The 13,660-nt window shown below is 38.1% G+C and overlaps 1 protein-coding gene across 1 annotated transcript; it reads left to right on the top strand.

The window, feature by feature from the left end:
* Positions 1-834: 834 nt before the first annotated feature.
* LOC136432797 (uncharacterized) lies at positions 835-13,245 on the top strand. Its single transcript, XM_066424297.1, has 11 exons — positions 835-1,159; positions 2,211-2,297; positions 4,002-4,113; positions 5,015-5,152; positions 5,685-5,782; positions 6,163-6,314; positions 6,579-9,182; positions 9,622-9,706; positions 10,329-10,377; positions 11,170-11,273; positions 11,733-13,245. The coding sequence occupies exons 1-11, from the start codon at positions 1,133-1,135 to the stop codon at positions 11,883-11,885; spliced, it is 3,609 nt and encodes a 1,202-aa protein (XP_066280394.1). The 5' UTR covers positions 835-1,132; the 3' UTR covers positions 11,886-13,245.
* Positions 13,246-13,660: the final 415 nt, after the last annotated feature.

Genomic DNA, 13,660 nt, shown 5'->3' with positions numbered 1-13,660 from the left:
ATCAGGCTAAACATTTGAGTGGGGAGTTTGACCTCCAAAATTGGGATTTAGATACTTGGATAATGGTATAACATGTGCCTCTATATAACATGCTTCCGATTTCACAATGGGTTTAGATATTGTGTCAACAACAATATATTGTGTACAAGTACAACATCCGACCTCGAAAAATCATTGAGATTTAGATAATGTTATTAATCGTGACGTTACATCATACTAGTATGCTTCCAATTTATCAACTGGTTTTGATCCAATATCAAAACATTTTCTATGCATCAGGTGAGACTGAGAGATAAAAGGTCTTTGATAGATGTGGAGCTTTTTTGTAGTTTATCACACTCAAAGGAAAGCAGATAAGATGGACATGATTACACAATTATAATTTTTAGCAACGCCCCCCTCCCACAAGTAACACCACAACAACAAAACTATTAAACAACGTACCAAAACGCAAGAAAATTACGAAATTCTCACCTATAGCTGATTCCTTCTCTTGCAATTAGTGTAAGGCTATATCCTACATCGGTATTAAAGGCAATGTTTCTCTCAAACTTTATCTATCTGCATCTGATCAGCTAACCAAATAAAACGTGTAGTTACGTATTCGACAGATTGACCTTTTGACCTTAAATGACCTAGACCCTCGTGCCCAGCTTATCTTCCCTATATTCAGAAGCATATTCCAATTCTGAATTGTCAGTGGGACAAAACAGAAGATTATGTCATTTATGAGAATATTTTTTACTATATTTGTCCCAAATTGTCTAGAAAATGTTATAAGAATTAAAAAGATCACAGACCACGATGAGGACGAGAGCTGGTGAGCGAGTGAGGAATGACGGGAAGGGTCAGCGATTGGCGGGAAAAAGCTCAAAAAAAGTTCATATCGATTTGTTGTTACGTATCGGCTCAATTCCTTTATACAACTTATGCTGACGTGTTATTTCCATACGTATCATCCACGCTACAGTAACGTGTAGTTTTTGAATTGGATGACCTGTGTTTTGACTCACGTCGACTGTATCCTGATCCTGTTTTCGAGAATGTGGCCTGAGGGGAAAGAGGGAGGGGGGTGGATGACGTCTAAGTTCTTATAAATTGCTGTGTGTTGTTATTCCGGTTCTAAGACATAATGGAGCGCAGCGTTCACTTCATCAGGGTAGGTTGGGCGATCTTGTACCAGCGTAAATGAGTTATATATATTTATATATAGCAATATTCAACAGTCAAACTTGCACAAGTGACCACCTCTACAAAGGACCACATGGCCAAAATGTCACCACGTTTTGATGGTCTCTCAGATAATTTCCTATTGACACAAGCATCCTGTCTATAGCGACCACCTGAACTGTCCACATAGACTAGGTTTTATCGGTCACTGAGTGGTCTTGGGCAGTTATGACTGTATTTGCATACATGCATGTTTTGTATGATATTCATTCATATCAATGTTAAATACTTCTGCAAGCCATATTTATATTAACGTTACCTACTGTAAATCCATTTAACATTGTGGTACATAATTTGAGTTTTTTGGGGAAAAGGGAGTTATTCACTGCATTTGATTTTAACGGTGGGAACAAACATTACTGTCTCAAATATAAGTGATCAAACATTTGCGATAATGAAATTTTAGCGGTTGACTAGTAACCGTTAAATTAGTCAAAAATTAAGTTACAGTTAACAAATCAAGAATTACAGTATGTAACATTATACCATGGCTAAGATTTCCTCCCAGTAACATACATTAGAATTAAACAACAGCAACATACATTAGAATTAAAAGCAATGGGATCTGCATTAGCTGGTTGCCATCTGCTTTACTACCAGGGCTCCTATCCTATAGGAACCCTATACTATAGTTGCTTTCTAGGGAAGTGAGAGTGGGAGCCCCAGTAGTAAATCAGATGGCACCCAGGTTAAGTGACTGAATGGGGCATAGTGCATTACCAGTCATGCATAATCCTTGTCACTGATAACAGGTCACAATGATCCAGAAACGTCCCCAATGTATGGTGTTATTTTCAAGCACCCATACCAAAGTTTATTGCTTAAATGTTTTGAATTTAGTAGAGTTGTTTGATTGCACAATGTTATCATAGAAAATTAAAATTGCTGATCATGAGTTACTGAAAAAGAGGCAAGCAAGTAGGAACAATACTGCCTTTAATGATTCATAAGTTTGTTATTTTTACCTGTTGATCCACCAGGTGGGAAAATCCCAGTCCCTTAAGCTGGAGCTGCGTGTGTTACCTGTGAAGGGACGGATCTCCTGGTTTACCTGCGAGCATCATCAGGTATATCTTCTGTCATTTTAACTTGTGTGGTTTACTCCAATGTAGGACAGTTGTACAATCTGAATTACAACCTGGTATGTGCTGTGTTCTGTAGTCTTTTTTATTCACATAGATTTAAACCTAGATCTGTTGGGCAAATTTTTCATGTGTATCAAAAGATGAATCTTGTGCATGTGCTATAGGGAATGGTCCTCCCAGGCCCTGACATTGTTAGGGCTGAGGGCTTCCTCAAGTAGCTTTGGAAAGGATAATTTTTCCTCCACATATACATGGTAGTATAGTGGCTAGTGCCTATAGTTTCTACCTTTTCTTCAAAGAGATGTAAGGAGGGCCCTAATTTAAGGTGCTTGAACTCACCGTGCTCCATCACTACTAGTAGTTGCCAGAAAGGGGTCAGGTTTTTATGAATGAAATTTAGACACATTTATCCTAAGAACATGCTTGAGTAAGAAATGTATTAATGCAGTTCATGAATACTTCACGCTCTGCGTTATAACTCCTAAGTGCTGCAAGACGTTTTTGTGAAAGTACCTTTCGTGCTATGCTAGACAGTGCACCCTAAGTTGAGATGCTTCTGTACTTTTGCTCGCTTCAGAATCAAGGTTTTCAATTTTTGTGTGTTTTGTAAAGCTTTATTTCTTATGTATATTATATCATACATTTCTGGGCACAAGCCACCACTATAAAATGACCCTCATTTCAGCGCTATTATTATTATAATTGATGAAAGTCTGTTTTTTGACAAAACAATGTATGAAATTTTTTTTCATCCTAATAACAGCTATTTGCATGGACTATGTTTGTTCACCTTTCTAATCAAATCGGTGGCAATGAATAATCTTTTGGGGCCCTCCTAATTCTTAATATCAAGGATTGTATTTCCCGGGTTGGATAAGTTTGTGAAAATTCATTTGCCCTATTGGGCAAGTAGATAAAAAATCTACTTGCCTGAAGCAAATTGTCACTTGCCCAAAATTTGAATGACATATTATGTATTTCTATGCATTTTGTATTGTACCTGTAACAAGGTAATTCTTTAATTTTTCAGTAATCAAGTGATCAAGACGATTGGCGTTTTATTATCCTTGATCGTCCAAATATTGCACTGCCCGATTGGGCAAGTATGGAGGACATCCACTTGCCTAACCAAAGCCTGGAGTCCAGCCTTGGGGAGCAGGCCAAGGCTGGACTCCAGGCTAGCCTGACCAGCAGTTTCACTTGCCCTGGGCAATAGGGCTAGTGGACTTGTCCAACCCTGCTTTCTGTTAGCTCTCTGTACCGCTGAGTACAAACTGAATCACATTTAGTCATTCCTATGATCAAACAGCAGAAAAACTTGACAGCATGCATGTACATGTACATGTATAATCATGTACAGTCAAACCTGTCTATCATCACAATGGACAGGTGGAAACTATAGACAAGATTCTTAATGATTGCATTGATGGGAAAATTGTCTAAGTGACCAACAGCCAGATGGCTCTTATGTAGAGGTGGACACAAACAACATGGCATACATGAAAGTCCCTGGCCTATACTTTTGTTGTGTCAATAAAATTATTCTAATTTCAGAATAACTTTATTGACACAACAAAAGTACAGGGACTTTCATAACAACTTTAGAAACACACAAGTAAATACAGTGATTTTAACATAATAGTAATATTGTATATTATCATTAGATGGGATATGTTCACATTGTAGGAGGTGATAAACTTGCTGCGGGGAGTTATCGAAGCCAAGCTTGAGGCTCTGAGCACCCGGGGGAAAACACTGGACAAAGTGATTGCACAGCAGGAGCCTGACGTTATCACAGGTAAATATACAGTCAAATCTCACTACTAACTCCTAACACAAACTCACTCAGTCATTGTCTATGGAGATTTGGAGGTACGGTATATATAGTAAGGGGAATTAGTGGCCCTTTGCCCAACTGTTGTAATGTTTGTGATTTTTGCCAGTGAAATTATGAGAGCTGACCTTAAAGATATTCCCTACAGTCAAATAACAGTCTTTGTTTTTGAATAAACAGTACAAGTTATTGCACTTTTCCATAATCCCATGATGGTCTTGTGCTGCTGACTTAAGATCTACCATTTGGAACACATAGCAAGTCACTGGCACTCCTGAGGGGTGGAGGTATAACTAGATAGAGTTATGTTATATGTTATAACTTACAGTTGACTTATGATAAACATCTGTATACAGACAACAAGTGAAAGCCATTTATACCCGGTAATGGCTACATGTACATACAGTAAGCACAGCCATAAACAGATGAGTCACACTCAATTGAAAATACAATAATACTGGTGCATCATATATTTTTGATATATATATCGTTTGATTTTTCCTACCACAGGTGGATTATGTCTTTCAAGTTTTGTAAATCTTTTTTTTTGCTCTGAAAATGGGAGAGGTGTTTAGCTAAGGCCACACAAACATGCTTGCACACAAACACACACAGACACAAGTTTGCACACACACACATGTGCACACACACACACATGCACACACACACGCAAACACACAAACATACATGCACATACACAATCAAAAGCATATTGGACAACGATAGAAAATGTCATTGCCCTTTCCACTTAAATCAGTTAATACAGTCTGTATACTGTATACTGACTTTCATTGCCCTTTCCCTCTATCTTTTCTCAATGGAACTGCAGCTAAGTAAACCATCACCATGCTTGTTTCTACCTCAGGTGCCACCTTAAGAGTGGCGTGCTGCTTTAAGAAGAATGAAGTGCACCACACTTTCCTAGTGGACACCAGACACCTGGGGAACACTTCTAACAGTTCTTCTGACACCAGCAGTGAAGAAGAGGACACACCTAACATTGGTAGGTTTATTACTTGGTGACAAGGGTAGTGCTTTTGTCTGTGTTTGTATGTTCGCATCTATAACTCAAGATCCTTTGGATGGATTTTTTAAAGATTTTGGCATGTTGGTAGCTATAGAGGTCCCGATGATGCATGGTGATTTTTGACATTGTAGCAGTATTTTCAGGTAATGCAGGAATGTAGAATGATCTTGAAAGTGCCGGTAGTGTGGTAACAACTGATGGTTGCCTAATGGAAGTCAGTATAACACAAGCTCTTGCTTCCTGGAACTAATTAGCTACTCTCCAAGCAGAGTTTAGGCCACTGCCGTGTTTACCGTCTGGTGTTGTAATAAACAAGTACCTGGACATGAATAGAAACAGGTGGTTATTTTGAGCCCACGGGTGTTTCCTGTATAATCCTGTCTACTGTATTGCTGTTTAACCATTATACACGACCATTCGAGAATGTTCTCTTGTTCAGTTCTCAGTTTTTAAAGTTCAGTTCTATGTGTGAAAAACAAGGACAAGGTTATTCTGCCTGTTCCTTCAGGAGGAAGCTACCGCAGTTTCAGAGTAGAGCAGCTTAGATTGGTGGCCTGTGTGTGTCAGTACAGCACTGAGTATCCACAGACACTACCCATGGATAAGGTAAGAATAAAAAATTTACAGCTTCACAATCCTTGTATGTTTGTCCTTATTTGCGGCTGAGGTAATGTGTATGTACTTACCAAAATATTTGTGTAAATTGCTGTGATACACATGCATATGTCAATTTTGGGGGCTTTCTATATTACTATAGCAGAACTTGCATATGTTGTATGTTGTGTTCTAAACATGCTATAGTCATGATTTTTCGGTAGCAGAGTGATATAGGTTTGGGCCCTTAGCAGCTTTGGATCAGGGCATTTTTGTTACAGACTTGATAACTCAAGAAAGATTTGATGGAAGTATGTTAAAAATTAAAGGAGATCTGCAGTATTGGGTTAGCAGATTAACATTTTGCACTGAGATGATGTTTTGTTTTCCAGTTGGTGCAAGGTTTGAGCCAAATCCCCCAGAGAGAAACAACATATATCAGTGACTATTTCAGCAGGGCCCCAGAGGAAAAAACAACTGCAGTGTCTGATGGTCGGAAGGTCTCTGTAGCTGGAGAGAAGAGTAGGACCAATCTCCACGAAATGTATGTAGGTTTTGAGATCAGTATATGAAGCAATGTATAGTTATTATTAAGTAAATGCGCTACTTTCATTTAAAGCCAAACATAGATACTCCATGGGCTATGCAGTATCGCAGCAAAACGAATGGCATTCAAGTTCATTTTGTAAATCAATGTATAATAATGATTTAAGTTTATGAGATGCTTTCTTTCAATTGAATACTGCATCTATGATGCATTTGTGTATGAGCTGATTGAAGACAAACTGCTAGTTTCTCTTTTAACTAGGATGAAACGAGGAAAACTACTCAAGAAGAACTCCAATAGGAAGACTTACCAGACTCACCAGGACACTGCATCGTCAAGCCACGTCTCGGAGTCAGATTCAGTGGACCAAAGTGTTCCTGACGCAACAAGGAATCACATAGAAATTCAGACTGAAGATCCAACATGCAATGAAGTAGAAGAAAGTCCTGTTGAGGAGATTGTAGAGAAGGAAATAGTGTCAGATTGGCTAGAGGAAATTCCATCAGAGGGTGTTCCCTCTAATATAAAAATGATAGTCAGAGAAGGAACATCGGAAGAGATTACAAATGCTGTGGCAATGAGTTGCCAGGAGTCAAACACATTTCTTGACATTCAAGAATCTCAAGTAGAAGATCCGTTGCCTGAAAATCCTCCAAAGAAAAAGAGAGGAAGGCCAAGGAAGAACAGAGATGCTGCCTCCACCGAAAATAAAGATGGGGATATTGAGAGGCATAAGATGAGACCCAATGGTGGCAACTCTGTAGGTAGAGTAAGAGAGGATGGCCATAAAGATGAAGCTAAGGGGGTCAACACAATGATGTTACATAAAGATCATATTGATGTGGCCAAAGGTATGACAAATAGGGGTGATACTAAACATGGCATATTGCAAACCAACAATACAGAAGACCACAAAAATGTGTTGGACAATGATTTGTTTGGGTCAGTGGGTCAGAACAGCAACGATGTTGAGACGAAATCAAGCCATTTCAGTGCAAGAAGTCATCAGCACTCATTTTTAGACACTAAAAACCCAGAGAATGTCTTGGATAATGATGCCTTTGAATCACATGTACAGGATAGCACTGAAGTTGACAAAAAATCAAGCCTTTTCAGTGCAAAAAGTCATAAGCACTCATCTCTTGATATCTTACAAAGTGCAAGGGGAAACAAATATCCTGATGCTGATAGGCCAACAAAGATTACAACGGGGGCAGGTCCATCAAGTTTAGACCACAACAATGATCAAAGCAGTGATCTAAAAACACAGTTTGAAGACAAACCAGCAGAATCCAGTCTCAGCAAAAGCTTCAGAACAACCATCAGTGAGACTAGAACTAAGAGAAAGTTAGATTCACCACTGAATAAACCGCCAAGCAAGTTGAGTAAGCTGTCTCGGAAAAAGGGAAGAACTACTGCTAGGAAAAACTGCTTTGATGATTTTCTGTCATCCCAGGATATCCAAGAAGATGTGGTTGAAGATGAAGACAAGAAGCAAAAAAGTTGTGACAAGCCATCTTCTAACACAGTTGCTCTACCAACTCCATCTTCTACAGAGACTGAAGACTATGATAGTGACCTTAGTGGTTATTCAAAACCTCAAAATGCATCAAAGAATTCTGTCAGCATTAACAGGACTTTAGGCAAGCGATCATCTAAACATCCATCCTCACAGGAAGAGCCAACATCCAGAAGAGAACAGAAAATCCAAAGAAAGATGAAGAAAAAGGTGCAAGAGATATCTGATGATGAGGATGAGCTGCATTCTGATGTAAACAAGGGGTCATATTCTGAGCAGGACACACACTCTAGTAAAGTGTCTACAGGTGGTGATGATGCCAGTGCTGATGATAATGTGGTCCTCAGCAAAAGTCGCCAGAAACAAAGCACACATAAAGTCTCTTCTACGGCATCCCCACTTCAGGTAGAAAAACTGAAGATGTCTCCTGTTGTTAAGGTGATGGACATCTCTCAGGCAGAGCAGTTCAGGAGAATCCTCAGTCCTGTTCTTGAGAAAGCAAAAGGGTCGACCAGCTCTCAAAGAAGCCCAGGCAGCAAAAATGAAGTCCAAAAAAGCAGGTCACAAGATAGCCATCTCTCCAAACAACGTGCCACCTCGCAGGTGATGAGGAAGAGGTTAGGGTTCAGGAGGCATAGGTCAAAGGTGTTTGACCTTGACTCAGCCGAAAGCTCTGGTTGTGAGGACAACAGGAATGGTTTTGAAGGAAAGACAAGGCAGACAAGGTCCACAGTGTTTGACCAAGATCTGGACAGTTGTTCCACTGTGTCAGATGAAGACGCGGTAAGCAGCCAGGACATACAAGCTAAAAGAGGCAGTGACACAAACAGGACATGTCAGAATCATAGCAGAGATAGGCAGAGAGAAAAGAAAAAGGCTTTAATTAATGCCTTTGAACTGGACATGGATGAAAATGATGTAGATGTCAACAATAAGATTCCAACCCAACAGAGTAAGAGAGCAGCTCAGACTAATGCAAAAGCAGTGACCACAAAAAAAGTTGGAAGATCCAAGAAGTCAAAAGTTGTCCTCGAGCATGATTCGAAAGACAACAGAGCAGCAAAGAGAAGCAGCAAAGCAGATTCAAGACCCTCTCAAGATGTTAAACGAAGCAATAAAAGGCAAGGCGTTTCAAAGAAGAGCAAAGTCAGAGATGATCCTGATAGTGATCCAGATATTATTGATGAGGAAAACACCATAGACATGCAGAATGGAGACAGTACCATTGAAGAAGCCATGGATGTGCCAGAAAATGAGATGGATGAGATATTCTTTGACATGGATGATCCTGGAGCTGTCGATGAGTGGCAAACAACAGAGCTAGAGGACTCCATCAAGAAAATCAGGTATCAAGTGAGATTATATTTGTAAGAAGACGTGCCAGAAGATGATAAATTTGTAAGGAACTGGATATTCCATGACCTACTGTACCTTTATTTTTTTAGAGATTGGTCCACTTTATCATAGAGCTATTTTAAGAATTAGAAATGAAATTTCCTCTGTCATTCATGTAAAAATGTTGTCTTTTCTGAAAACATCTAATATTTTATGTAATCATTAAATCAGTTGTAACAACGGGTTGTGACCTGACACAAAGGACTCCCCATTAGCTAGCATGGCTAGGAGTCATTTCTGTGATGCCTTGTCCTGTCGCTTATTTTTCCCACCAAATAGCACACAGTAGATAAATGATGCACACTTTAAGAGTTTATGGAGAAAAAAAGGACTTTCAAAAAATCATATAGTCAATTTTGAATTTTTATTTTCCTATCCTTCTGTTTGCAGGCATGTGAAGGACCTGGATAGTGACCAGATCAGGTACCTGGTGAAGAAGGATGAACGCTACCTCAAGGACATATTCAAGGGCAATGTATGTATGTTTTACATGGCAGACCCATGGTCTTATGTTACATGCTTAATTATAGTAAAAAAGTAAAGTAGTTGTCCTCAATACTTACAGTATATATATACAATATATTACAGTCACTTTATCCTATTGATTCTAGTATTCCACATCAGCCTGTTTCAAGGGCAAGGTCATTGAAAGTTCCATTCTTGGATGGTTTTTCAAAACTATCCAATGTAAAGTTGCAAAATTTTGTAAAAGTTTCAGTAACAGACAGGAGAACAGTTGAAATGAAAATGTAAGCAAAAATATAGCTTCTACTGAATTTTGTAACTCTAGAACCTATTTGTAATCTACTGTTTACATCCTATACCTTCAACTACCAGAAAAAAATGGGAAAAAAACAACAACATTATATCAGTTGTGTCCCAGATGTCACATAAGATATTGATTTATGTTTGGTATGATATTACAAAAGCCCAAATCTTCCGAGAACTATGATAATTCTCTAAAACATCTGTTCCTGATTGTAAATACTGAACCACTGTCATGAGAATCTTCTGCTTAAGGGTCAGTAAGTGAATGTCTGTCAGACAGACCATACATCTAGATATTACACCTTTTGGGTCTTTTTTTTTACTTGCAGATCTCCTGTAGGAGGCATGAAGACTACAAGAGAGGAGGAGCTGCCAGAGGTATGATCATTAGCTGGTATTGTTAGACTTGTCACATTGACAGTACATTGTCATCTTGAAAACCAAATTGTGGAGACTTTGTCTCTCCCAATCCTCCATAGCTCTGGGTAGGGATTCTATGAAGTAGATCCCCATCCAACTTCTTTATGGGATGTTTTGTCCATATGTTTAGATGTAGGTTGCAAACTGTACCCAGTACCAACACCCAACTGGAACGAAGCGCTATCTATCAAGTGCTATCCCAGCTATGATTAGGCTTTTGAATGAACTGGAGACCTTGTAACCCCGTCTAAGCAAAGGACAAATAGATTTTAAAATATTCAGCCACAACTATATCAGACACTTTAGCATATTTATAATTAACGTCAGAGTTTAAATGTAAATGTATATGTAAAGAATTTTAATCTTTTTAATGGTATAATCTTCTACATGTAAACAATTTTAATCTTTTATCTAAACATGTCACATTTTGGTATATGTTAACAAGCTGACAATTTTGCCGTTAGGCCGCGACCAGGTTGTTGTTTTTCTGAGGAAATTGAATAAACCGTTCTACTACTACAAACTACCTAAAGATTATAGGGGTGCTGGAACACTGTTTGAAGTGTGTGGGAAAAATTATGTGAGAATCAAATAAGATACTAAGAAATAGTAAGATTGGCATGATCTGGGCAAATGCAAATGTTATGATGTATTTGTAGAAGCTACTGTAGTTCAAATGACAATTTTGTATTCTAAAACTAAAAGAGAATGACACTAATCCAGAACAAACTGTCTCTCCCCTCTGTGCAGCTGATCTGAACTTCCAGGTGCGGCTGGGAATGTTTCATGAAGCCCAGCAGGATGAGGTGTTGGAGGTACTGAACGCCATCTTCTGTCCAGCAGGCAACAACAAGGTATGATGTTAAGGACTCATTCAGACAGCAACAGTTTAGAAGTTATTATCAATCAAGTAGAATAGGTACTAAATAAATTATTTGATATATTCACTAGTCTAAGATGCGAAAGATATGTGATACATCAAAACTCGTTTTTAGTGACTCAAGTGGCTCGAGTAGTCATACTAGTAACTGCCTGCATAGCTCATGTGTTATCCTGAATCGTACTGTAGTGTAGACAGCATTCTTAATGCTTAGGTTAATACAGAAAAGATAAGGGATCACTAAAACATTTGCCACAATGGGCGGGTGGTCCTGATCGGATGATGAAGAGATGGTCTCTTGTATACATTTGTATAGGAATGAAATAAGTTTTAGAGACTAATCAAACCAGAAAAGAATATGGTTGATTTTCCAGTGATAAACAACTAGCACAAAATCTTCATTCCATCGTGTTTCCCTTGTGCCCGTCTGCAGTATCTAGACTACGTGTTTAAAGTCCTCCTCCCCGAGGCTCTGATCAAGATCCACATGCACATCTCTGGTGCCAGCCATGATGAGAGTGAGTACACCATGCAGCAGGCCCTCAGCAGGCGCAGCCTCTGTGCCTCCATGTCTATGTCTGACTGAAGGATAGAAAGAATAAAGCAGGGCTCGAAATTCATTTTGTGGAATAGGTGCACTGGTGCACCTAACCTAGAGATTTAGGTGCTCCCAAAGAAATTGGGTGCACAACATAATTATATAGAAAATAAAGCAGAATTTCAACAAAACCTAGTTACAAACCCTACTACCTCTCTCCACAGCTTTAATGTGAAATTCTACTAGTGCTAACTTTAGAATTCTAATGACCGAATACAAGAAGGGTTTTAGTATTTTTTTAGACTCTTGAATGTCAGGAATGTGCAGTATACTAGTGTACAATAGGTCCAGTACCTATTGCCAACGAATATTTAAGTTCACCAGTGCACCCACAGTCAAAATTAGGTGCATAGCTCCATATTTGGCTGCACAAAAATGCATATGCACCCAGTATTTCAAGTCCTGCTTGTGTCAACTTGACTTTATCCAACTTCAAGATCAACTCTCAAAGTAGATGCTACGTAAACATAATGTAAGGTTTCACTAACTCCTACATTTGTATAGGCATGGATAGCGTAGGCTCTCAGGAAATGATGGATATTGTGTGTGTCCTGAAAACTTGAGGCTTTTGCTATCTAGGCTAATAGTAGATTATAGGTTATCCTTAAGAAGCCATTTCTGTTATTTATTTCAACAGGTTTTAGTTGTATATTATATTGTTTCTTTAATTGTTTTTTAAAGATTGAAAATGTTGTAAGTTGAGGTTCTTATTTCATGGCAATAGAATCACATGGTAAGTTATATGTATGTGCCTGCGCTATCATAAAGCTGTGGACCAACATCAAGACTTTACATTAACCAGAAAACAACTGTACAGTTCTTTTGTTCATGATACTAAATATTTATTTACCTTCATGTAAGCAACACTAGTTGAATTATGTTGTACATTCTTTCTAATGTATGCAATATACATACTGATATTACCGTACAGTCATTCTTTCCCAGTTCTGTTAGAATACAATTCTATTTTATGAATTCTTTCAAAGCTGTTACAGAATTGAAACATGTTGCCATCGCTATATAAAGCAGGGCAAATTAAGTTATTTAGTAGTGCTTATATCTTAGTTGCTCTATGCTGTTTCTTATGATATTCTGTATAAACAGTTGTTGTTTCTTGATCATGCTTACATTGTATTATATATAATGCTTCTATCCATAATTTTATTACAATCCTGTCACCACATTTATTTTGTGTGAAATTTCACATCAGGATCCAGAAAAGGGGAAGCAGCTTTAACACTTAAGATGCTAACTAGATTGTTCTTTCAACCAATGTTTATCCTCTGTTTTCTTGTTCAGTTTTAATTTAGAGTTCGTTATAGTAATAATAAAGTGATCTATACACTGACACCTGCATTGTGTTTGTTTATTTTCAGTATTTAAGAGGTTGATCATATTATTCTATCCATGATCAGTACAAAATCATTGCCAATTTTCTACCTAAAAGCTGCTATTGGAAGAAAATACTAGTAAATGTAAAATAGTCTAACCGCTGTCCTTTTTGTCCAGAAAAAAAAATCTCATGATCACACATACATGTATTTGCAGATTGCCAAAATGTCATTTAAATTTTTTTGAAATAATTTGTTTTCTGGTGGAATGATATCACACAGTCCCAAGTATGCTTAAATAAAAAAAAATAAAAAACAGCTATTGTATGGACATATGTCAAACTCTCAGTTAAATACAGTTATGCTTAATGCCAAGTATTATATCTTATGATTGATTGACATCACGTAACGAGAAAAGAACGCTCAAAGGTA

This window comes from Branchiostoma lanceolatum, chromosome 4 (genome assembly GCF_035083965.1).
Source record: "Branchiostoma lanceolatum isolate klBraLanc5 chromosome 4, klBraLanc5.hap2, whole genome shotgun sequence".
In the NCBI taxonomy this organism is placed as follows: domain Eukaryota; kingdom Metazoa; phylum Chordata; class Leptocardii; order Amphioxiformes; family Branchiostomatidae; genus Branchiostoma; species Branchiostoma lanceolatum.
This window is presented reverse-complemented; position numbering and strand designations above follow the sequence as displayed.